Consider the following 26711-nt stretch of genomic DNA (forward strand, 5'->3'; position numbering starts at 1 on the left):
TCGCATAACAATGTTATTTTAACAAAAAATTTATAATCTTTTTCAATACTAACACTAGGATGATTTATACTAATTCGTTTAAGTCATAGGGAGGGTGATTTGAAATTGGAGAGGGACCAGGTATAATAAGAGAGCGTGGGACCAGAGTGGCGTAAGTGTGGGCCTCAAAATTAGGGAGGATGGGATTGGTGTGTGATGTTTTCGGCCTTGACCCTACGGTACACATGGTTAGGGTGTTGGATCTTAAAATTTCTCCTGTTTGACGAGTTATAGTCATGCAAATCTCAGATTTAGTTTGGTATGACAAATGGTTGTATTAAAGCAAAGAGAAGGATTTGGATCTCATACCTTTGGATCTAGACTTTAATCCTATCCAAGAGTTCCACCAACTTCTTTGCTCCTTGGAGTGTCTCTTCTTAGCTTCCTCCACCTTGAAAGAAATGGATATCTTCTTAAGCTCCACCTTGAGAAAGTCAAGTGAGATGGATGATGGAAATAACCCAAGAGAGTAGTCCTCTCCCTTAGTTGGCCGGCTGTTTGTGTGTAAAGAGAAAGTAGGGTTTTTTCTCCTTTGTTGGGGTAATGAATCAATAGGCTAAAAGAACTTGAACTACTTTTAAGTTCAACAACGAAGTTGATCGCTTCTATGGTTAATTTAGACTTTTTTGATTAATTATATCACTTAATTAGTCTAATTAATTAATTTCATCATCATTTAGTCATCTCATTACACAAGTGTATCAATGTACAACCGTTTTAGGTTCTAATTAGCAAGGCAGTGGAGGCAGTGATGTGATTGCTGTTAGTACACTTGATTAGTATTTATACAATCACTTGGTGAATTAAAACTTACTCTTCATTCTTCTGTACACTGACAACTACATAATTAATTATCAAGAGAGACTCGCAAGCCATGAGTGACATCTAACGATGTGTCATGGCTACCCAAGATAATGTAGAATTGGTTGGAGAACCTATTATGTATGGTTACTTTTATGTCAGCCCATGTGCCATTCCATCATCCTTCTCTAAGTGAATACTCTCAATCACATTATTAGGGTATGATTACATTTATGTCAAACCCCATAATGTGATCATCCTAATTTATATGATTCCATTGAGACATATGGAAATATCTTCCTTTATTACGCTCGATATTTTGGCCAAAAGTTCTTGAATCATATCTTAGAGTATTCTTCCTCTCATATTGAGGATTAGCTATTCCATGTTGAATATTCAAATGTTTCTGAACAATGCATAGAACACATCCAAGTTGCGATGTGGTTATATTTCATTGTCAATTGATCAGTAACGTACCCCCAAGACAACTATGATGTCTCAGGTCAAAAGAATACTTGCATCATTCCAACTTGTAAAGTTGCTTGACATGTATGTAGAATTCTATGCAAGTACTCTCGTTTGATTATGTTTAGTGATCTCATTTTATTAATGAGCACCTACACACTTGCCTCAGTATCCCTATACGAATGGTTTGAGACTAGACATTCTTTCTAGAAAGTAGACATAGTATGTACTGGTTTATCCGGACTATCAATGTCTATGACAATCCTATGTCTAGAAACCTTTTAGGACATAGGGTTATAGAAAAAAGGTCCCAATTGTCTCTTTAGATTGCTTTTTTCATTAATCCATTGTCCATGGATCCACTATTTGGACGTACATAGATTAAATAGGATAGTCTTAATTAGTAGTGTTGCATGTTTATTGTATTAGTCATAACTAATCATTCTGGAATTATCCTGAAAGGTTTCTTCTCAATATTGAGTGCAAGGCATATCTCAACAGTAAACCTAGTGGGACAAACTTGTTGTCTAAGGAAAAAATGTGAGTTAATGCAATGTTAATGCTTTAGTTGAACAAGTGGCAGTAAATGCACATGTCAAGGGTATGACCAGTTTGATGTGGGTGCCTTGTTACAACCACATCAGGTTAACAAATCCTCAAACCACATGCCAAAACCACATGCTAAGACATGAACGAGTTTTCCCAAGATTCATCATCTCAAATTCAGACTTCGGTTGTGAGTAAGCTTTCTCAAGCTCTTTCAGAATCTTAGTGAGATTTATGTTCACAATTTACTTCTCACGTGACTACAAGTAAGCCTCCAATCTCTCCAATTCAAACGCACCACTACCCGCTGTCTCTCAAACACAAAATAACTAATTTTGCAAATGGCATACGAGCCCGTAATTGTCTACGTTGACTACTACTTCGAGCCTGAGACTGCCTTTATTTGCTACAACGGGGTAGTGCATGCTTGTATTGACTACACGAAGCTTGAAACTGCTTTTATTGGCTACAAAGAGGTGTGCCTACCAGCTTGGACAATCTCCAAATGCAAAGGGCTAAAAACTTAAAATTTAGCCTGCATTTTTAACTATTCATCTACACGAATAGATTAAGATGGGGGGCGCCTGAGATAATCTTCAGGTGTTCGTAAAATCTCCCGTATATATAGATACATACATATATATATATATATATATGTATGTATGTATATCGTAGTTCTATATCTACAACTACAAGGTATTCATTTGCAATTTACGACGGAAAAACAAAAGGCAGAAATAACAAAAATCCACCCCATTTACTTGACGCATTTAGGGAAATAAACTAGGACCAATACCCTCTCATTTTTCCCCATTCCTTTTTTCATTATTTTCCTTCATATCCAATCGTCTGAATTCATTAAAATCAAACACAAACAAGAGTCGAACACTGCATATCCCAATAAGTCACTGTACCTTGACGAGACTCGTAGGATGATATTGAGAAGCAAGAATAATCCTACGATCAGTCATGCTTGCACGGTTTTATGCCAGCTTAGGACGCTTATTTTCTGACAAGGGAAATGGCTTGAGTCACTTGACTTTATGCATACGAGACTGGAATCAATCTTCCATCTGGGGCAATATACGACTTGTCATCTATTTAACCATCTTACATCCATAATCTGCACTCACCCTTGTGTTAGTGTGTAGGTAATGTCCGTGTATCTTCATCCATGTGTCCCCAAACTCAGAGAAGTTCATAGACAGAGCAGAGCAATGAGAATTATCGCACCGCTGAACCAGATTACTGCAAGTGGCATAAAAACTCATCGAAGCCATGTCTGTCTCATGATCTGCAAGCTCACAGTACAAAAATTAGGCGATTGGATACTCGAAATATTCAATAGGTAGAGGATTATATAAGATGGTATCAAGACATGAAAAATTGCAATCTGTCATTAGCTCAGGAATTATGTTATCATTTACTAGCATCCTTGAAAGATGGTAATGAGACTCACCAATTTATTGTCTTTGCTCCAATATTTTATCAACTACCGGAAATGTGGGAACTATATCCACGGGGACCTAAGCAAATACGAACACATTAGTAACTACACGACACGTTGCCGTATGATGCACAGAATCTTAGGGCATCTTTTTGGATTACAGATTTCAATTTAGATTTTCCATTATACGGGATTTTCCTAATAGTAAAAAGAAAAGTAGGGAGCCAAAAACAAACTACATAATGCAAATCCCTGAATTTTCATCAAAGCGAAAATGCAGCTTAATAAATACGAAATGTCAACTTGATCAATGAAAACTGGGAATATGTCTTCTAGAGATTTCTGTCTACTGAGATATTTGGAAATATCTTCCTAATTTATATGATTCCATTGAGATATTTGGAAATATCTTCCTTTATTACACTTGATATTTTGGCCAAAAGTTCTTGAATCATATCTTAGAGTATTCTTCCTCTCATATTGAGGATTAGCTATTCCATGTTGAATATTCAAATGTCTATGAGAATAAGTCTGTAATCCTAACAATGCATAGAACACATCCAAGCTGCGATGTGGTTATGTTTCATTGTCAATTGATCAGTAATGTATCCCGAAGACAACTATGATGTCTCAGGTCAAAAGAATACTTGCATCATTCCAACTTGTAAAGTTGCTTGACATGTATGTAGAATTCTATGCAAGTACTCTCGTTTGATTATGTTTAGTGATCTCATTTTATTAATGAGCACCTACACACTTGCCTTAGTATCCCTATACGAATGGTTTGAGACTAGACATTCTTTCTATAAAGTAGACATAGTATGTACTAGTCTATCTGGACTATCAATGTCTCTATGACAATCTTATGTCTAGAAACCTTTTAGGACATAAGGTTATAGAAAAAAGGTCCCAATTGTCTCTTTAGATTGTTTTTTTCATTAATCCATTGTCCATGGATCCACTATTTGGACGTACATAGATTAAATAGGATAGTCTTAATTAGTAGTGTTGCATGTTTATTGTATTAGTCATAACTAATCATTCTGGAATTATCCTGAAAGGTTTCTTCTCAATATTGAGTGCAAGGCATATATCTCAACAGTAAACCTAGTGGGACAAACTTGTTGTCTAAGGAAAAAATGTGAGTTAATGCAATGTCAATGCTTTAGTTGAACACGTGGCAATAAATGCACATGTCAAGGGTATGACCAGTCTGATGTGGGTGCCTTGTTACAAACACATCAGGTTAACAATCCTCAAACCACATGCCAAGACATGAACGAGTTTTTCCAAGATTCATCATCTCAAATTCAGACTTCGGTTGTGAGTAAGCTTTCTCAAGCTCTTTCAGAATCTTAGTGAGATTTATGTTCACAATTTACTTCTCACGTGACTACAAGTAAGCCAATCTCTCCAATTCAAACACACCACTACCCACTGTCTCTCAAACACAAAATAACTAATTTTGCAAATGGCATACGAGCCTGTAATGGTCTACGTTGACTACTACTTCGAGCCTGAGACTGCCTTTATTTGTTACAACGAGGTAGTGCATGCTTGTATTGACTACACGAAGCTTGAAACTGCTTTTATTGGCTACAAAGAGTGGTGCCTACCAGCTTGGACAATCTCCAAATGCAAAGGGCTAAAGCTTAAAATTTAGCCTGCATTTTTAACTATTCATCTACACGAATAGATTAAGATGGGGGGCGCCTGAGATAATCTTCAGGTGTTCGTAAAATCTCCCGTATATATAGATACATGTATGTATGTATGTATGTATGTATGTATGTATATCGTAGTTCTATATCTACAACTACAAGGTATTCATTTGCAATTTACGACGGAAAAACAAAAAGCAGAAATAACAAAAATCCACCCCATTTACTTGACGCATTTAGGGAAATGAACTAGGACCAATACCCTCTCATTTTTCCCCATTCCTTTTTTCATTATTTTCCTTCATATCCAATCGTCTGAATTCATTAAAATCAAACACAAACAAGAGTCGAACACTGCATATCCCAATAAGTCACTGTACCTTGACGAGACTCGTAGCTTATTTTCTGACAAGGGAAATGGCTTGAGTCACTTGACTTTATGCATACGAGACTCGAATCAATCTTCCATCTGGGGAAATATACGACTTGTCATCTATTTAACCATCTTCCATCCATAATCTGCACTCACCCTCGTGTTAGTGTGTAGGTAATGTCCGTGTATCTTCATCCATGTGTCCCCAAACTCAGAGAAGTTCATAAACAGAGCAGAGCAATGAGAATTATCGCACCGCTGAACCAGATTACTGCAAGTGGCATAAAAAGTCATCGAAGCCATGTCTGTCTCATGATCTGCCAACTCACAGTACAAAAATTAGGCGATTGGATACTCCAAATATTCAATAGGTAGAGGATTATATAAGATGGTATCAAGACATGAAAAATTGCAATCTGTCATTAGCTCAGGAATTATGTTATCATTTACTAGCATCCTTGAAAGATGGTAATGAGACTCACCAATTTATTGTCTTTGCTCCAATATTTTATCAACTACCGGAAATGTGGGAACTATATCCACGGGGACCTATGCAAATATGAACACGTTAGTAACTACACGACACGTTGCCGTATGATGCACAGAATCTTAGGGCATCTTTTTGGATTACAGATTTCAATTTAGATTTTCCATTATATGGGATTTTCCTAATAGTAAAAAGAAAAATAGGGAGCCAAAAACAAACTACATAATGCAAATCCCTGAATTTTCATCAAAGCGAAAATGCAGCTTAATAAATACGAAATGTCAACTTGATCAATGAAAACTGGGAATATGTCTTCTAGAGATTTCTGTCTAATGCACGCAATTTGCAAATATCAGCTTAATAATATGCATACAAGTGCCTGAACTCTTCATATTTGATCAATTTTATCGAAATATATTTTTGTACCTGAATTTTCTCTAATTTTTGCAAAGCAACTTTTAATGGGTCTGTCAGTATGCTGTGTTTCTGAAGCAGTACATTTGCAGCCTCTTTGTCACCTTTTGCTTGTATGGTGAGTATCGCCCGACTCAGGGTCTCAACTGCACCTTCAACCTTTTACCAAAACAAAGGAGTAGTTATATACATAGACTTGAAGCGTCACCTTGGGGGCAAAAGGAGGAAATTTGGATATTGAGAAGTAATACCTTGGTAAAGTCAACAGAAAATGTTTCATCAGGATTCAAAATAAAGGCTCCTTCCACATACAACCAGTTAAATTGCAAAGCTTGTCCTTTTCTGCAATTATAAAGTATAAGATACTTTGGAGGCCAAACATGCTGGATGGCTACTATAGCAATGCCCGCTGACAAGCGAAAAAGTGGACTAGAGAAAGATTATTACTAGCTTACCCATGAGCTTCTTCAAGACCAAACCGTACTGAGCGGAAGCATCCAGCAAGAAAAGAAACATACATAGACTTCAATAAACTCTTTGGGAGTAAGTCCTGGAACCAGCAAGAAAAGACATGGAACTTCATTTAGTATAAGCACTAGAACACTGCTTGTATGCCACTACTATATGAATACCAGTGTCAATAACACAGCCTAAAAGAAACAAAATTTCATTAATAATTATTAAAAGAAGGGTAAAACATACTCGATCGATCAACAAGAGGTCCAGCATCATCTCGATGACAACATAATTAAAACAAACGAAAGATGCAAATGTGTAAACAAAAAAAAAAGTGTAACTAATGAGATAAAGTGAAGGAAAGCAATCTCAACCAAATAAATAGCCACTAACCTTGTCGATTAGGAACTTCAATGACCAAAGGCCAACTATATCAGCTTTTGCTTCTTCCAGAGCTGAGTGGAGTTCTTGCAGTTCCTTTGTTAAGAGATGAAAGGGACACATGGAAAATCAGATTTGACAATAAGAAAACAGTGCACACTTGATGCACTTAACCTTCAAAAAATTCCTTCTTTTTTATTGCTTTTTCTTAAACTGTTTAAAATGACATTAGAGGTATACCAAGAAGCACAAGAACTTCGAATATAATCTTCAATAAGACTGGCTGTAAAATATAGATGTTTTAAGCAAACTAAATTTAGGCAACCAAATAGGATTTTGCAAGGAAACAAGTTTCAAAGATGCTGAAAGCCAGATACCTGTTCTGGTTATCAACTGGACTTCAACAAAGTGTTGCAGTAATCTCAAATATGTTTAGGTTCTATCTGTAGTAAGATAGAGTTATGAAATCAACCTCAAATTTCAATGTTCATTGACCAGCAACAATTACTATCAAATTGATGATCAAAGTTTATTAAACTTTCTGTTCTGCTAGATATCTTGAACCTTATTTTGAAGAATTGTTTAGTTTACTATTAGCAGCGATGCAATTCACAAAGGTTGTCAAACTAATATATAGTGAACAAGTAAATTAGATAACTTATACTGATGTCACTGACCAATCTCACTGTTGACTTTCTACCATCTGGAAGTGTTATGCTATGAGGTCCAATCCCATGGCAGCACTCATGGCAAATTGTGTGAGTGAAGAAAGATTCAAAATCTACAAGTTCCTGTTGTTCCTTTGTAATACAAACGTCAGCTATAGGCTGAAGAATGTGCTTGAACCTGATTTAGCATAGGTAGTTCTGACATTATGAACGGATCAAAATTTGGAAAAGCAATAATGGATGTTAATCTGAGGGAAGGAGAGTTTTACTTAGCCTCTGAGATATTCTTAAGCATGACCATTGATGTTCCTCGATCTTTTACTATACGCTCGTCATTTGGTAGATTAAATGCAGCAGTTTGAGGACCCTTGACATCCTAAGGTAAAACTTGGAAGTTGTCAATGTCACTTCATCAACCAGATCAATTTGCAATATATTGTTAAACATAGGTCAAGAAGACTCTGACGCCCATGGACTGACCTTATAACTAAGAAGAAAACTATTTTAGTAAACCCAATCCACTACTAACTTGTGATTGGTATGTCAAACTCAAACCTAAATATGAGAAGTATACATTTTCATTTTCTACCCTCCAAACACTATTTTTCATTGACTATTTTCTTCAACAGTAGAGGGTTAGAAGCAGGGAAAACTATAATCCCGGTCATTGTGCCTGTGATGAAAAAATTGCATGTTGCCATAAAATAGAACATCTTGAAAGATTCTCCAGAGTTCCAAAACTTACTCCTGCATTATAAATAAGATCGATGACTCGAATAGGAGCAGATATCACATCTCTAGACTTGTAGACATTATCCAGTGGCAGATTTTGTTCCAAAACCTTATAAAAATAAGGTAACGGATAATTAGAAGGAATAACAAAGTTGTCAGGATCATTTATTTATTTGGTAAGATATTGCATCTCTGGTAGAAAACTTTTGTACAACAGTACCTGCAAATTGTCACCAAAAAGTTTTACTTGAGCAGTTGCTTTGTCATCTCGAACTCCAATAAATGCTTCAAAAGTAGCCTGAAATAAAAGGTGGTTCAATAACATCTAAAGGCAGAAAATTTACTACCATGCTAAATCACTTAAATTCCCAAATAGGTTCTTTTAGAAAACAAATGTCCATGACTCCATATGCAAGAAAATGAAAATTATAAAAACTTTAAGAAACAGAAGAAATTTAAATCAATACAATTGTATTTGCATTATACCATTTGATCACATTTCCAAATACAAAGTGATAAATGCAGAAGCTCAAAACACAAGGGTGGTCCATATAAAAAACACCTTGTATCCAAAAAGAGCATCTTCATATGTTTCATATGGCCCAATAGTAACATCCAGCTTAGAGTCCTACAACAGAAGAGTAGATAAAAACAAAGGCTGGTTCAACAGTTTATGCTCTGAAGAATTTACAGACAATAAGCAAATAACAAGAGGAAAACAAGAAAGCTTCCATTCTTTCACTGTCTCATCTGCTTGAGACTATGGTACAGGTTGTTGCGAGAAACATGGTTGAGTTTGGTAACTTCAGTCTTGTGTTTCACTATTTAGTGAGAAACATTGTGCTTTTGGTGGTGGGAAAAAGCTACAGTTCTGTAAAGTTGTAGTCTGTTGGCAATTTTTTGGGTCATTTAAGTGGGAAAGAATGGTTGAACATTTGAATGCAAGTGTGGGGTGGAAATGTATTTCTAGTGGATAGAGCCAACATTTTCTGTTAGTACCTCCAGTGGACAGCTGGTTTCGCATAATATATTGCCGTTTACATTATATTAAAAAAGAAAATTGTGGTCATTGCTGAAAAAAAATAATTGTCACAGGCAATAAAATAGGGAATTCCATTTCATATGAAGTAACACCACTTACATCCAGGCAATGCAACTTCAGAAAACTAGAATTGTTGTTAAATTACATTGAAATCAATACATGACGGTCCTATTTAAGCTAAAACCAATAATAAGACCATATTATGTTAAAGAATTAAGCTGATTGATAGCAACTTCGACATTAATAAACTAGCTGATGAAAATAATTGTTTATAGGAATGAATAACTAAGAACCAACACCATATAACTGAAATACCGAGCAGAGTCATGATTGTAAATGGTATATTAAATACTCTACTAACCAACTCCATCCAAGCTATATCCGAGTCATAGTAGTCATTTGAAAGGAAAGCATCGGCCTTGCTGTGAAAAAATCTCTTCAAACTTCATAGAGAACAAAAGATTAAGTTAAAATTTGTACAAAGATAATATTTAGCACAACCACTGTCAACTTTTGTAGTTGTAATTTTTTCTAACATCAGTAATTACTACACTCTCACTCTAATTTAACGTTAAGAACTTTTGGATGATGAGTTAATGAGTTTAAATAATGAGGTTTCACTGATAAAAAAAAAAAAAAGAAGAAAGAACTGTGCTTTACGAGGTACAACGACATATACAAATGACAGATCCCTTTAAGGCATATGTCCCTTGGTATTTCATTGTGATATACTGTTGGATACTAATAATAAAAGAAGCCACACATACAAAAATATTAAGGGATAGCTGACATCAAGGGACATAAAAAAGCCATATATCACATAAAATACCAAGGAAGTTTTGCTGGACTCGTGTGACTTATTTATATTGTTACATTGTAAAGCTTGAAATCTTGGTATTTAAACCCACACTAGCTTAGAAATTGCATAAACAATCCTTACCCTCAGAATCAGTAATGAAACAGCTTAAGAAAAGAAAGTCTTCAATCTCATACCTAGGGGAACTGGCCAAGTCACCAGCTTTATGCACTAAGTCAGCTGCTTGTGTGAGGAAAGCATTATACTCTTGGGAGAAGGGAACACTATATAGATCGTGAGTGGATGTCACTGAATGTTTTATGCTTCCATCCGTACTTCCATACAAGGAAGAATCCAGGCTTGATTCGCTCTGTCTTTTAATAACTGTGAAAAAGCTTGTTGCAGCTTGTTTTTGGTCCTCTGTTAGACTTTTCTTCCACAATTCAAATTCCTAAACCAAAAGAAACTCTTTTGTCTTCACAAATGCAAAAAAATCTTTCCTCAAATACAATGAGCTCCTGTTATATACCACTTTGTCCATGTCGGGCGGATAGAAGTTTGCACCAGGAGGTTTCAGCAAAGGAAATGCAACTTTGTATTCAAGTCCCTTCCACCCAGTAAACGGTCTTGTTGCTTCAGGAAGCAACTTTATAGCCGAATCTGCAGTTGTGAAAAATGCCTCATTTTCATCAAGGGATGACCTGTTGATAGAAAATGAAAATATTTGTATTTTCATTGATTTAAGGGAAACAGAGATTTTACAGAAAGGGAAAAGCAAATTAAAAAGAGGATGAACAAGATGATTATCCGTACAAAACAAACAAAACTAGCAAGCAACCAACACTCAGTGCACAACTTGGGTCCAGACAAGATGAATCACATCACACTAAAGTGGAAATGTCACATTTAGTTTTAACAGGAAAGCCACATTCAGAACAAAACGAAAGTAAAGCAACCCAATTTTTCACACAACCAGAAAATTTAAATGCCATGCAGAATATTGCCACTGAATCAATTTTACCACAGCTAAAGGCCCATTTGTGGACGTTTACTCAAGTAGAATCTTCCAAAATTACATGAGCATACCCATGCAAAGACACACACAACATGGTATATATGCACGTAAAAATGTCATGTGCATACAGCTGAAAGAGCACTGAGTTAAAAAAATACATACCATGGACTCTTATCAATTACATAGTACATCCATTTCAACTTGTCCAACTGTGATGCATCCGCATGCTCCTTCAACCATTCCCTTAGAACTGGGTTACTGTACCAAACCTAAATGTAAAAATAGAAAAATGGAATGGAAAAAAATCAGAGATGGTCACTGCAAAATTGATTAACGATTGAAAAAAAAAAGAAGGAAAAGAAAAAAGGTGCATGACAAACTAGCTGCAACACATGGAAATTAGAATTTGTATAGCTTCCCAACTGGCTCATTTAGTGCATTTTTACTTTCATATGAAAATAGCTAATTATTGTGCAAAATATATTCCAAAATGAGTACGCAGATGCACACTACTGTTGATAGTCAGATGTACCATGCAGCAGCATCACCAGATCATGGTTTTCATGCATATCAACGATCATTATGCATCAGAGATTCAGAATAGCCTAACAGCACAAATACATAGGTCGGAATGGCTGCATAATTATCTAACAATGCATGTATTTCTGTATGAGCCTATACAACCTGAAGGTAAAAGATTTGATCTATAATTGCTGCAGCCATAATTAGTAACACCAGAGCCTCCCTGTCTGCCTCTGTAAGACCTGTTAACTGCAACAATGAAACAAAATATGCTGAACTTAACTTCAAGGACCCAACCAACTAAAAGAAAAAAGGAAGGACACCAGCTAACCACAAAATATGGGAAAGGGAGGAGGAACTTCAACATCAAAAGTGTCTAATATCCTATATTCTAGACACGAAGTTCAAATAGAAATACGACAAAACAAATTGCACCATCTGCTTAAAAATATGTAATAATATTGTTCAGTGTTCACCTTTCAGACAAGAAAGCTTATTGCACTTTTAATCAACTTTGAACTTGGTTTGCATAGTTTGCATGTACTGGTTGTACAAGTTACAGAAAATGGAAAGAATGGTACTCAGCCTATGAAATGCTCACCAAGGAAGCATTAAATTGTATCCCCAGAATATTGGATGGGCTAACAAACACAACAACCACAAGGTTCATAAAGAGCTCAATGCCTTTGAAAGCCCTTGCATACCTTTTCTACCATATGCACACCAAATAATACCTATAGAATTCACATGTCACATTACCCATACACGGTGCAACAAAAACGCCCAAAGCAGATTTTGGCCGAAGCAAATTAATCCCGATCACTAAAACTAAAGAAGGCAACTTAGGATGAAGCAAAAACTTAATGAACATTCTGCCTTTCCAACTTCAGACAAAAACTTACAATCGTTGTACCATGACTGAATAGTCTAAATCAAAATAAGTTGAGAAGAAAAAGGATTAAACTAAAGAAATAATTTACTAAAATTATAACAGATGTAAGAACTGATTAAAGGGCGCTAACCTCGGCACTGAGGGAAACAGGAGCATAACGTTTGAGTTGCTTTTGTAGTGATAAATTTCGATCTATGGTGTTCTCCTTGTACCTTTATCAAATTTAATATGAAATAACAGGCATAAGAAAGTAGTGAATATCCAAGAAATTTGACCTGATAAGAATATATGGCGTATGTCTTTCTGTCTTCACAATTATAAACATATTGATCTACTATTAAGGTTTTTCCTGCCAACCAAAGCATAGAATAAAATTGTGTTGCCATGGTGGCACAAGAACATTCATTTATGAAGCTGGCGAGGAACAATAAAAAGAAAAAAATTAATATAAATTCTCCTTTTTGTCAAAGAAAAAGTTAGATCTTGACTTTCAAATTTTGAAAGTATAAAAACACAATAAAAGTTTTAAGAAAGAAAATTTATTGGAGATGCAACTAATCCAGCCTACATGTATCAAGGACTCACTAATCACAAGTAAATTTGTTCCTTGGCCAGCTTACCTCCGTGCAATTATGTCAAAGAGCTGACCATATTGCCCATTTACGTCACAAGGGACGTACTTAGGGTCTTCTTTAGCAAGTAAGCTTCTATAGTCCTCATAAGAAATATATTTAACAGCAGAGACTTCAGTTTCCTGTCATTAAACAGAAAAGCAATATGTTCTTCAGATACACATGAAAATTTCTGTGAATACATATGTACATTGCAAGCAATACCAAAATCATCTTCATAGTTTACTACTTTTCAACCTTAGTCTTTGAATTATTTCTAGGAATGGTCAATAATTCTTATGGCCATACTTCCTGCCTTAAAGAGAATATAACTGACAGATCTTCCCAGAGAAGTCAATGTATTGATAATACATGAATGTAACTTAATACGAAAGCAAAAGCAGAATCCCAAATGATTGCAATTGCAACTTGATATGCATCCCCCTTCTCACCTGAAGAGTAAATGCTTCGAGAGGGATTGGATCCACAGTAGTCACCAAATATACATCATTGAATTCATTGTTAATGAATTTTCCATCATTTGTCACACTGCATTCAAAATGTAATACAATGTAAGTGATCATATTAATATACAACGTCTTCTATTAATCTGATTTCCATATACTTTTGCGACACTTCTACAACCTGTCAATTTTGTTCGCCTTCTTTTATTAATACCTTTTACTTTAACATGTCTTTCTTTAGTTATAAACTTATATATGCATCTAGTGGTCTATGTTGTTTATGCCATACCACCTACGCCTGCTTCATGGATCTAGCCACTCGGTTTACATTTTGTTGTAAACAGATTGATTTTTAAATCTGCTTTCTAGTCACACCAATCATCCATCTTTAAATACCCATTTTTATCCTGCATGGATGCAATGCACTTGTTTTGTCCCGTACAAAACAGTTGGCCTATATTCACTGATGCTGGATGGAATGAAACTGGAATCCTATATGAGATACCTTCGACTGCTTAAGACCTCCACAACAACTCCAACAACTTCACAAGTATAACACCTCACCTTCCAGAACTAACTCTTGATTACGATAACAATGAAGATGGCTAGCAATATTTTCAAGAAAAACTAGTTCATAATAAAATATGTTAGATAAAGAAATATCCAACACAGAATAAAGGAATTGACCTACTAACCACTCTTGAAGAAAAACGAATAGCATTTCAAATGCATCCTTTGGAAGTACTATACCCAGCTCTTCTTGAAGCTCCCTCCTGAAACATAACATTATTATGTTTTAGCGACCACAGTTCAGAATGCACTAAGTTGTCACAACAAAAAGAAAAATCAACAAATAGCCATGACTGTCTCGTACAAAGGTGGAGGTGGCACAGTAACTCGCTGAAATGAGGAAGAAAATATTTCAATTCAGAAATAGGTACTTTATGAAATCGGCAGTTCTGTATAAACCCCTAAAGGCGCTTGATTAAACAAGGGAAGACCTTGGGGGGGGGGGGGGGGGGGGGGGGGGGGGTGCTCAAATGACATTTTAACTAAATTGGTTATCATCTCATCTGTACATGCCTTTTAAAATGCAAATATATTATCAAACAAAAGTTCATAAAGTGCGATGGATCTAAGTACAAACTATATATCTGTTACAAATAAGGGCAATGAAACTAGCTACCGAGCTGTTATAAGTGACGAATCACCAGCGGATATGTGTCCAGCACTTGAGATATCCCACAATCCGGCCCATGAATCTTTGCAGTCAGCACGCCGTTGGATAAGCAGTTCTTGTGTACTCTCAGCAAAAATCCACACATGAACAGCTCGATGGTAATCCCCGTCTCGATGAACATCTCCCCTACATGGGCATGAATAACATTCATTACACCACAACATACACAGTTGAATCTAAAGATTCAGAACTAATGGGTTATCAGCACAAAATTCTTAAAAATCAGAAACAGAACATTTACATACATACATATTTAAAAAAGGGAAAAATAGTGTTTGAATTTATCAAAACTAATCAACTGATTTGCTTAATTTACTTGATAATAGTAATTGATTGACTTAGTTTGCTTAACCCATATCATTTCCTTTTCTTTATACAATATATTCTGTTTGTTTCCCAGAAATTACAAGAAAATAATGAACACTATAAATAAAATAAAATATCTTTGCTTGATTATGCTTGGTTTGGGTTTGGGTTAGGGTTAGGAGCTTGCCTGGGCTTGGAAATGCCGGTCTTCTGACCGGTTTTGGTAAGGACGTCAAAGTACTCTTCTTGTGTAGTAGGAGGAGCATCACCATCCGCCACCGGCATTGCTACTGTCAGTCAGTCCGATTAACCCCCACCCCACGAGCCACGAGAGTTTATTTGATTCTGATTTCTCAGTTGATTTGTCTCCACCCACACTCTCTTTGTCCGCAACAAGGCCGAGTATGCGTGCGTTGACAGCAACGGAAGCAACGGTCCTGAGTTAATTAAGTCGTGCACGTACTAAGGTTTAATGGAATAAATTGGTTAACCAGACAAGTGCCCCAGTGGAAGGGATAAATTCCAGTCCCTTATTCTACAAAGTATGTTTTTAGTTCGATTTATAACGCTGGTAGTTAGAGGAGACTAAAATGCTTGTGCGAGTGTTCGCGGCTTCCGGAAAAGTGGACTGCTATGACGAAGTTACCAACTGCTTTTTATTAATAAAATAAAAACAAAGAATAAATTGATTATTAACTCGGCATTCATATGTTTCGAATTTAAGATATTTCACTTGTAATTTATAATTAAGAAGAAATACCACTAGGTTGTATATTACCCGTATATTACTAAGTGGCAACATAAATTCATTAAAAAATACCAATGTCTTTCCCTACTGAAAGATTCAAAGTTGTTCTTCTAGGAGTACTCGTGTGTTATTCAACTCTTAAAATGGAAAGGAAATTGTTATGTTTAATGTATTTAAAGATTTATTTTTAAGAAAAAAATATAGAAATCTAATTTGGATAGAGCAACTTCAAATCTTACATTATGAAGGAAATTGATACTTTTTTTTCTTTCTAAAACAAATAATTTAGGGACTTTATTTTTATTCAGGTAATGATTCAAAAATGAAATTGCCAGATACATCAAATTTTTTTTTGGCCAATAATAATACATCATTTGGATACAGTCCTAGAGCGTATGTCTTCATAATCAAACCTAAAGATCAATTCTATAAAGTTTCATTCATTTTGGAGATTATTCAATGGAGAATTTTATTCAGACTCATTTATCATCTTTATACACTTAACTTATTATTATTTTTCTTAAAATTCCAAATATGTCCAATAATTCCCTCTTTACACCCAAATTGAAAAAGAAAAAAAAAAAAAATTCCAGCACAAGAAACCTCCCATCTCTTCAAATCCCACCACCCTCAATTTCTACCCTCCCCTGCCACCACCTTCCTTACCACCCACAATGAAAACCCTAAAGATCTCAACCATCACTACGCTTCTTCCAATCTTGCACGCAATCATTCTAACAGTCCGAATTCTCTGAAGTAGCTAACCATTCGAATCTAACGCTGTAGTAGAAGTACGATTGGAAGTTGAAAATTGTTAAGTTCAAAACTTCAAATCATGTGGCAACAATGGCAAAGCTACTAAGAGGCAGAGAGGGGCGGCCGCCCCTCCTCTCACCGGAAAACAAGGCCAGAAGTATTGATTTGCTATGTTGTCGCCCCTCTGGTCGATCGGAAAACCTGCAATTCCGTGAGGAGTCCATGCTGTTGTGTAGCGCAGGTTGCGTATATGCTCTTTTTTTTTTCTTTTTTTTTTCAAAATAGTCAGGCCAAAGAAAGGAGGAATGGAAGCTGCATTCTGCAGCTTTTGAAATGGTGCTTCTGGTTCGGTTCCAACAAAGAAAAAGAGAGAGGAAGAAGAAAGACTTTATCTCTCCCATCCTACCCCACGTGCCCCGTCAAATCACCCAATTTGTTTTATTTTTTTATAACTATTGTCCAATGCATGTGCACCACCTAGCTTGCTAGTTAAGTGTGGTGAATTATTTTGAGATTTGTTTTGATTTTTAATTGTTAATTTGCTCACTTTTCTAAGGTTTTTAACCCACGTGTTCGACACTGTTATATATCTTAAAATTTACTATAAATTCACACAAGCTTTAAAAAATATTTTTTAAAGTACTACAAACTCATAATCATTCCAATTTTTATTTCTTACCATCAAATTCAACAAAATAATAAAGAAAATATATCAAATATTTTTATACATTATGCTTTATAATCAATATTTTTAGATACTATATACTATATAATAAATAGACACTTATTCATAAAATATTATAATAAATTTATTTAAATGTCTAGCCGCCAAAATCCTTGCCTAAGCGTTAGGCCATGTCTGCTGCCCAACTAGCGCTTAGCATCCTTTAGAACTTTGCTCATTATATAGTTATGTAATGGAACTTTACAACAAGAAACAATGCTTAAATCCTCCTTCAAATCTTTCGGGCAGCCCAAGTCCTCGTTTGAATATTTCGGTTAGTCCAAATCATTCTTCGAATATTCTGGGTAGTCTACATAATTTTTTTGCAAACCTTGGACTTATACCTCAAATGGGTGTCCCCATTTTATTGGAACCTTTTACCCTTTTAAATTTCACCCCTTCCCCCGACAATTCATGGCTTCGCCATTATGTGGTAATCCTAAAACAGAATAAACATTACAACTAATTCGCAATATACAAAATTATAGTCATCGATCATTGAGCACGATATGATAAGAAAAAGGATTAATCAACTAATCCCAATAAAACCCAAAAATAGTTTGCGTTCATAGCTGGATTTAGTTTGCATTGGAAAAGAGAGTTCAAACACTTTAGGTGGAGTTTTTCACTGATAGTTTGGTTCCAATGATTATGCATTTGCCCGCAAGGTATTAGGTATCGATACCAACGTAAGTAAGGGTCTACGCTGAAGCAGTTCTTGCATTTTGCATGGAAGAACTTAATGAATTATGACAATCCAAGTATACACTGTTGTGGATACACTACTAGTTTCAAGTCCCTCAATATTCTTCAGTTGCGACAAGTTAAGTGAGTGATGAAATTCTCGAGTACCTTTTGTCTAACTATCTAGTTCTTGAACGACAAGTTAGAGTGAGTGATGGTTGAGATCTTTAGGGTTTTAATTATGGGTGGTAGAGGAGGTGGAGGTGGGGTCGGGGAAGAGTAGAAATTGGGGGTGGTTGGGGTATGGAGAGATAGGATGGGTAGAATTTTCTAGTGCTAAACTTTATATATATATATATATATATATATATATATATATATATATATATATATTTTTTTTTTTTTTTGTTCTTTTTTATTTTGGGTGTAGAAAGAGAATTGTTGAACACATTCGAAATTTCAAGATAAAAATGATAAATTGAATGTAGAAAGAGGATAAATGGGTCTGAATAAAATTTCTCTTATTCATTCAACTATGATAAAAAGTGATGAACCAATTTCTTTGATTTTTATGAACCAATTTCTAGAATTGTTCTTTAGATGGGAAAGGCCATTTTCACCACATATTTTGGCCCCTGCGGGGTAGTAGGTCTATTAATAGCGGGGAAGGGAACGGGTTTGGGAATGTTTTCGGTTATTGTGTTCGAAGTGAGGTGGAGATGGTGTTTTGTGGACTTGAATGAAGCACTTTTTGATAATTGAAGCTAGAAAAAAGAGTTGAGCGTTGGAACGAGTGTATAACAAGAATTCTTGGAATTTCTTGGGGATTTATGATTGGTGCTGAGCTAACTATAGTGCAAAGTCGTATCTTTTTGGTTAATAAGATCCAAAAGGCTTATAGATCTCAGGGGGTGCAAATCCATAATAGCATATAGAAAATATTGTACGTCAAATAACATCAAAAGTGTTGGTTTCAGAAGATGGAATGTCTAATGTTTTTTCACCCGGAGAACTAATCGAATTGCTGCGAGCTGAACAAACGGGGCGTGCTTTGGAAGAAGCAATTTGTTACCGAGCCATATTATTAGGAATAACGAAAGCATCTCTAAATACTCAAAGTTTCATATCCGAAGCTAGTTTTCAAGAAACTGCTCAAGTTTTAGCAAAAGCCGTTCTTCGGGGTCGTATCGATTGGTTGAAAGGTTTGAAAGAGAACGTTGTTCTAGGGGGGATGATACCTGTTGGTACCAGATTCAAAGGATTAGTGCACCGTTCAAGGCAACATAACAACATTCCTTTGGAAACCAAAAAGAAGAATTTATTCGAGGGAGAAATGAGAGATATTTTGTTCCACCACTGAGAATTATTTTATTTTTGCATTTAAAAGAATTTACATGATACATCAGAACAATCATTTTTAGGATTCCTAAGAGTGAATTTATCCTTTATGGGATTTAACGATTCGAAAGAGAGAATTCATCATTTTACGGTCATTTGATTTGGTAATAGTAATAAAGATACTTACGAATGGAAAGAAATGAACGGTTTGGATCTGTATCAACGACCAATTTCCGTTAGAATATAAGGTTCCATGGGAACAATTATTTATTTCTATTTTTAGGGTACTTCATCTCATTTTTTTTAAGAAAAAAAAAAAAAAGAGAAGAAAAGAAGTGTGGGGAGAAATGACAAGAGGATATTGGAACATCAATTTGGAAGAGATGATGGAAGCAGGAGTTCATTTTGGTCATGGTACTCGGAAATGGAATCCTAGAATGGCACCTTATATCTCTGCAAAGCGTAAAGGCATTCATATTATAAATCCTACTAGAATTGCTCGATTTTTATCAGAAGCTTGAGATTTAGTTTTTGATGCAGCAAGTAGGAATTGTTGGTACCAAAAATAAAGCAGCTGATTCAGTAGCACGGGTTGCAATAAAGGCTTGGTGTCATTATGTTAATAAAAAATGGCTCAGTGGTATGTTAACGAATTGGTATACTACAGAAACGAGACTTCATAAGTTCAGGGACTTGAGAACAGAACAAAAGACAGGAAGACACAACTGTCTTCCAAAAAGGGATGCAACTGTGTTGAAGAGACAATTATTTCACTTGCAAGCATATGTCGGCGGAATTAAATATATGACGGGGTTACCCGATATTGTAATAATCGTTGATCAGCAGGAAGAATATACGACTCTTCGACAATGTATCACTTTGGGAATTCCAACGATTTGTGTAATCGATACAGATTGTGACCCAGATTTCGCATATATTTCGATTCCAGCGAACGATGACGCTATAGCTTCATGCTTTCTTTCCTTTGAATGAAAATTAGATTAGAGCCTTAGAGTCTTAATTTAATATTTAATAAGAGTATTAATTTAATAAAACTTAATAATTTTTTTTATGTGTGGTGATCAAGTAGTAGTTATTTAATTTATAGGAATCAAAGTCAAAATCCGAAGAATGGATTTTCACTTTGGTAACATACGATTGAATTGTAGAAAGAACCATCCGGATTGTTTTTTTATCGATATTCCTGGTTACTAATACTAACTAGGAAATCTCCATTAAACAAAAGAGTGAATTCTTTCGCTTTCTTCCGTGGAATTAGTTAACAAGGTCTTGCATATTTTTATATCTCTCGAAAATAATCCCCCACTAAGAATCCTTTTTATTGGATCGTATTATAATGAATTCTTTGAGAGTTTTTAGGAAATACTCTAAAATTTTATTAAATTATGAAATTTATAAGACAAGAAAAGATAATAACTACTAATATGAATAGTACAAGGGTGGATTATCGTGTATATATATTTCATGTAGAAACATGTAGAAAGATGAATCGGTCCGTTTGTTTATATATTTATTGTATTTTATTAATTGATATATATTTCTTAAAACATATGCTTATTGACTCCCTATCCCTATTAAGTATATATATACTCACTTAGGTATACTTAGTATAATATAACAATTATATATGAATTATAAGATATCTTTATAACAATATAAGGATAAGGTTCAAATATAAAACAAAAAAATATAACAATGAATAACAGGTACAAATATTAAATCGAGGTACCCATTCTATGATAACTCTCAACATTCTCCCCTCCATTTTTGTGCCTTTCATGGGCTTAGTGTTTCCGGCAATTGCAATGGCTTCTTTATCTCTTTATGTTAAAAAAAAAACAAAATTTTTTAGATACAACAAGGACAAATCTTATATATATATATATATATATATATATATATATATATATATATATATATATATATTTCAAGACTTATTTAGATCATAACACGGATATCTATTTAGTAAAATATGGTATAATATGCGGCTTCCTTCGGGCATAAGCTCTTATGTATGTGTAAGATCCCACATCACCTAGGGGTGAGGATCCTGTAAGTACGAGGCCTTTTAGGAGCTCAGTGGCTTCGGATTTCGTAGGAACTCCGAAGTTAAGCAAGTTCGAGCGAGAGCAATCCCAGGATGGGTGACCTACTGGGAAGTTCTCATGTGTGTTCCCAGAAACAAAATCGTGAGGGCGTGGTCGGGGCCCAAAGTGGACAATATCGTGCTACGGTGGAGTCGAGCCCGGGATGTGGTGGGGGCCCGGGCTGATATGTTATAATTTGGTATCAGAGCTAATCCTGGCCAGAAGTGTGCCGACGAGGACTTCGGGCCCCTAAGGGGGATGAATTGTAAGATCCCACATCACCCAGTGGTGAGGCTCCTGTTAGCCTTATATGTATATTCCCATCTCTACCTAGTACGAGGCCTTTTAGGAGCTCATTGGCTTCGGGTTTCGTAGAAACTCTAAAGTTAAGCAAGTTAGCGCGAGAGCAATCCCATGATGCGTGACCCACTGGGAAGTTCTCGTGTGAGTTCCCAGAAACAAAACCGCTTTGGGCCCCACGGCCCTCACGGTTTTGTTTCTGGGAACTCACACAAGAACTTCCCAGTGGCTCTCGCGCGAACTCGCTTAACTTCGGAGTTCTTACGAAACCCGAAGCCAGTGAGCTTCCAAAATGCCTCGTACTAGGTAGAGATAGGAATATACATATAAGGCTTACAAGATCCTCACCCTTGGGCGATGTGGGATCTTACAATCGCGGACAATATCGTGCTACGGTGGAGTCGAGCTCGGGATGTGGTGGGGGCCCGAGCCGGGATGTGACAGTATGTGTAAACATGATAAATGAATTATAACTATTTTCAAATAGATCGGGATCGGGGAGAATTTCTAAAATGCAAAGTCAATATATCTATATGTATTAGGAAATCATATGAAAGTGATATTATTATTTTAGTTTGGATCCAAAAAATTCGATAAATTATCCCTAGGGGTTCACATCATAATAGTGCTGGTTGATGAGAGTTACTATGGAAACAAAAAAAAGTAAATTTTTTTTTTTCTCCCAATTCCAATAAAATGCAACTAGGCCTAGTTAGAGTATGAGTTGGCAATCATAACGTATATGGGTAGAACTTATAGCGGGGTCTCGAAAAACAAGTAATTTCTGTTGGACCTTTATTCTTTTTTTAGGTTCATTAGGGTTTTTATTGGTTGGAACGTCCAGTTATTCTGGTAGAAATTTTATATATTTATTTCCTTCTTAGCAAGTAATTTTTTTTTCCACAAGGTATCGTGATGTCTTTCTATGGGATCGCATGTCTTTTTATTAGCTCCTATTTGTGGTGCACAATTTCGTGGAATGTAGGTAGTGGTTATGGTCGATTAAATATAAAAGAGGTCATAGTGCGTATTTTTCGTTGGGGATTTCCTGGAAAAAATCGTTGCATATTCCTTTGAGTCCTTATGAAAGACATTTAGTCCATCAGAATAGAAATTAAAGAGGGTATTTATGCTCGTTGTGTCCTTTATATGGAAATAAAAGGACAAGGAGCCATTCCCTTGACTCGTACTGATAAGAATTTTACTCCATGAGAGATTGAGCAAAAAGCTGCTGAATTGACCTATTCACTTTACCCTTTATTTTGTCATTTTCGTTAAAACTCAAAGTTTTCAAGTATTTTTTCATTAATTTTCCCTTAATTTTTCTATATAGTCCAGATTTTCAATTCAAGAAAATATTTTTTTATAATTTTTTGTAATGGGCCGGGGTGAGGAAGCCGTTCCCAACCGGAGAATCCCCGATCTGAAATTTTCGTATATAAAGGCAAGGATGAGGAAAAAATACTTAACAGGGATGAGGATGACAATGACATAACTTATGTATAATACTCTTTACAGTCATCCCCATTTTCAAATGATGATAAAGAAAACCAAGCGTAAACTTTTTTTTTTCCTCCATTTACACACTACCATTTTTTTGTCCCTAAATTCTTGTTTAATTAACTCTTTCAAACTACCCAATTTAAAGAGCTGTTATTAGCGACAAAATGTACAAAAATCACACCCTCCTTATCCACTCTAGAGGAAAGAAAAAATCTACTCTCCCCGCCCTCCATATCATAGGATAAGTACAATTAAACTGGATATGAATGATGTGCATTATCTGGTGGCATTAAAATGTATCGCATATCGGATATAGATTTTTAATTCATATCCAGAATATCTGAAACCAGATTCAAGCCAGCCCACCAAGCATGCTTAATTAAAAAATGTTACAAATCAATCTTTGATAGCATATAGAAGAATAAAAATAAATTATATAGACTAAATTGTAATTACACATTTGAAAATTTAAAAAAAACATACAACCAAAAAAAATTAAAAATCTCAATGAGGGCACGGCAATTAGATCAACGATCCTCAACTTCCAAGCCATACAAAACTCCTTGACAGCAATAAAAGTTTGAGTTGCAGTTTTGTTCCAATAAGCTAGTTTTGAAATACACATCCTTGAGCTTCATAAACGTTTGCAAAGTCAGCAGACTATCGGAGCCAGCCTGGTGACTCTTTCCGGCCACACGATCGACATTGAGTGCATTCGCCACTTTCTCGAGACCTCCATGAAGCCCTTGGCAAAACCTAATCATGTATTTGATGTCATACACTCTTTGTCCAAAGTACAAATCCATCATCCACATGAAACTCGTAATGTCGTGCGGCAACACCTCGTTTAGAATCTTGATCAAGAACCCGAAATCATAAGCACTGTGGAATGTCACCCATGTCAAGTTGGATTCCCTGGAGATCAGACCGGAATTCCTCAACAGAGAAGAGAAGTAGGAAGCGCTAATACCATTTTGCTTGTTCTCCAAGAAATCGATTCCTTGCCTCTTAAGTAACTCGATCGAGTCCTTGTTTTGACAGTCGCGATCGATATCAAAGTCCCTGAAGTTGAACTCCCAAATGTAGCAGGTGTCAGTGCCCAAGTCCGGAAGGTTTCCATGGCGGTCGGAGACCGTTAGACCTAATTGGATTATCTTGGTGGCGTTCACATTTTCCCTCATGAGGTGGTATTTGGATGCAGGCGTCTGTGCAGGAATTTGGAAAACTGTCCCAGGAAATTCGGTGTCTAGAGAGACGAAAGTGTAGTGACGAATCAAGGCCGTAATCAGATGAAACTCGAATGCTGCGTTGTGCTGCCAAACCCGTCGAATCGCTACGCTCTTCATCTTTTTGGAACTTTTTTTGTCTGTCGTTATCGTCTTCTTTTTGTTCGTTGGTTTGTTCTTGGATGGACGTTGAATTAATGTTATGATCACCGAGACGATGCATGGCTTATACACACACACACACAGAGTAATTAAGTTTCTTTCCAAGAACAACTAGGAAATATATGTTTTATAATATTTCTCGCTAACTGATCATCGACGAAAAGGTTAATTTACTTCAAATATTAGTTCCAGGTGAAAACACGAAACCCAGCTGAAAAGAGAACAAACGACAAGATGCAATAAGGAAAGATTTAATTTCCTAATTTCCAATTGTTCCCCAAACAAAAGACAAAAAACATAAATTTAATTGCCACATCAAAGTCGGTAACTTTGTTTCTCTCTCTCTCTCTCTCTCTCTCTCTCTCTCTCTCTTAGGTTTCTCTTTCACCAGTATCATGATCAAGAAAGACGGACGGTCACAGAGTAACGGCGGAAAATCAGATTCCTTATTGTTCACGAGCTGTGAATCATAGTGGACGTAAATACAATTCATGTTTGTCTTCAAATGAAACCTATAAGTTCTCAAAAAGTAAGGCAATTTCAAATGGGGCACATGATGAGGAATGGCTAAATCACAAACAAGCCTGTTGTTCAAATACAACCGTGAGAAATAAAATGGAACTTTGTGATTTGTTCATGGTTAGGGTTCTACATGTAGTTCAGTTTGAGTCCATCAACACTCTGACCAGGGCAAGTGGTCGCCAAAGCTTTGGGGGCAATGTAATCGTGCCAAAATTCCCAAATGAGTCAGCGCTAGGGCGAATCGTTTCGTGTGAGTGAAACCGATTCTAGCTTCGTGACACTCGTATAAATGTGCATCATAGCATTCTATGAAAATGTTAATCCCAATGAATCTCTTGTAGCTCTTATACCTAGTAGTGTGACATATCACAACTATCGCTAGGGTTGCATCTTGAGACTCCTCATTTTGTACAAATGCAAGTAATCATGAACAAATTTGTGTTCATTCCAATTTAGGGACTTCTTTTGCATAGATCAGGGAAGACTCACATAAAATCTCTCTAGTTAATGCAAATCAGCTCCAAAATTGTTCCATGAGGAGCACCTATGTTTTCACAAGTAGTGGGTTCTTGCAATTCCATATAAGGTAAATGCAAGTATATTTTCATCACTCTATTGAGAAAATATTTCAACCATGAGTAAACATAAGTATATTTTTCCACGAAGGATCCTATGTCAACCCTATGATGATATAAGAACCAAAATGATGTTTTATGGACATGGCTCGATTTGGACAATCATCCATTTCTCAGATAAACTACGCATTAATACTTTGTGAATAACGAGCATACACCATTTTATCACAAATACTGATGAGTTTATATATAAACACCTCAAAACTAGTATTTATAGATAAAAGTGTTTAGGGTTTGAATTGCATGTTTATTCTTCTCTCGAGGAGGTAAATATATAGTTGTACAATATCCCACATAACAGGAAATAAGAATCTCAATTATACAAGGAATAAATTATAGGATTACATTCCTAAATCAAATGGTTGACTCACACTAACACTCCCCCTCAAGTTAGTGCATAGATATCTCCTAAGCCCAACTTGTCAAGTGAGTCTTGAAACACCCTTGCTAAAACCGCATGAGCTAACACATCTGTTAATTGTTCTTCAGACCTCACATATGGAATATCAATCAATTTGACATCTAACTTCTCTTTGATGAAGTTTCTATCTACCTCCACATGCTTTGTACGATCATGCTGAACAGGATTATTGGCTATTTCTCTCGCAACTTGATTGTCGTAGTATAATAACATAGCTCCCTGGGGC

General features: G+C 35.8%; 1 protein-coding gene and 1 pseudogene across 14 annotated transcripts; both read right to left on the reverse strand.

Annotated features, from left to right (window-relative positions):
- Window positions 1-2626: 2626 nt before the first annotated feature.
- LOC137740243 (nudix hydrolase 3) lies at window positions 2627-15895 on the reverse strand. Of its 14 annotated transcripts, none has more exons than XR_015966140.1 (24): window positions 15546-15892; window positions 14999-15178; window positions 14508-14585; window positions 13801-13897; window positions 13358-13491; window positions 12868-12949; window positions 12008-12094; window positions 11486-11592; window positions 10838-11009; window positions 10506-10759; window positions 9874-9955; window positions 9033-9098; window positions 8691-8768; window positions 8484-8579; window positions 8008-8114; window positions 7748-7916; window positions 7448-7513; window positions 7311-7353; window positions 7083-7166; window positions 6689-6783; window positions 6485-6575; window positions 6246-6392; window positions 5815-5881; window positions 2627-3145 (listed from the first exon to the last, which is right to left on the reverse strand). XR_015966140.1 is itself a non-coding variant. In XM_088699359.1 (22 exons), exons 1-21 carry the CDS (start codon window positions 15641-15643, stop codon window positions 5819-5821), a joined length of 2367 nt encoding a protein of 788 aa, XP_088555485.1. In that variant the 5' UTR covers window positions 15644-15895; the 3' UTR covers window positions 2627-3145; window positions 5815-5818. The 14 variants fall into 14 exon arrangements, 10 of the variants coding, with proteins under 10 accessions (XP_088555485.1, XP_088555493.1, XP_088555488.1 ...); XR_015966138.1 differs by lacking the exon at window positions 2627-3145 and adding an exon at window positions 5164-5649; XR_015966139.1 differs by lacking the exon at window positions 7311-7353.
- An 8151-nt stretch (window positions 15896-24046) lies between these two features.
- LOC137740678 (putative CCR4-associated factor 1 homolog 11 pseudogene) lies at window positions 24047-24865 on the reverse strand (annotated as a pseudogene).
- Window positions 24866-26711: the final 1846 nt, after the last annotated feature.

The sequence above is a fragment of the Pyrus communis genome, chromosome 9 (assembly GCF_041283825.1).
Source record: "Pyrus communis isolate YQ-2024b chromosome 9, ASM4128382v1, whole genome shotgun sequence".
In the NCBI taxonomy this organism is placed as follows: domain Eukaryota; kingdom Viridiplantae; phylum Streptophyta; class Magnoliopsida; order Rosales; family Rosaceae; genus Pyrus; species Pyrus communis.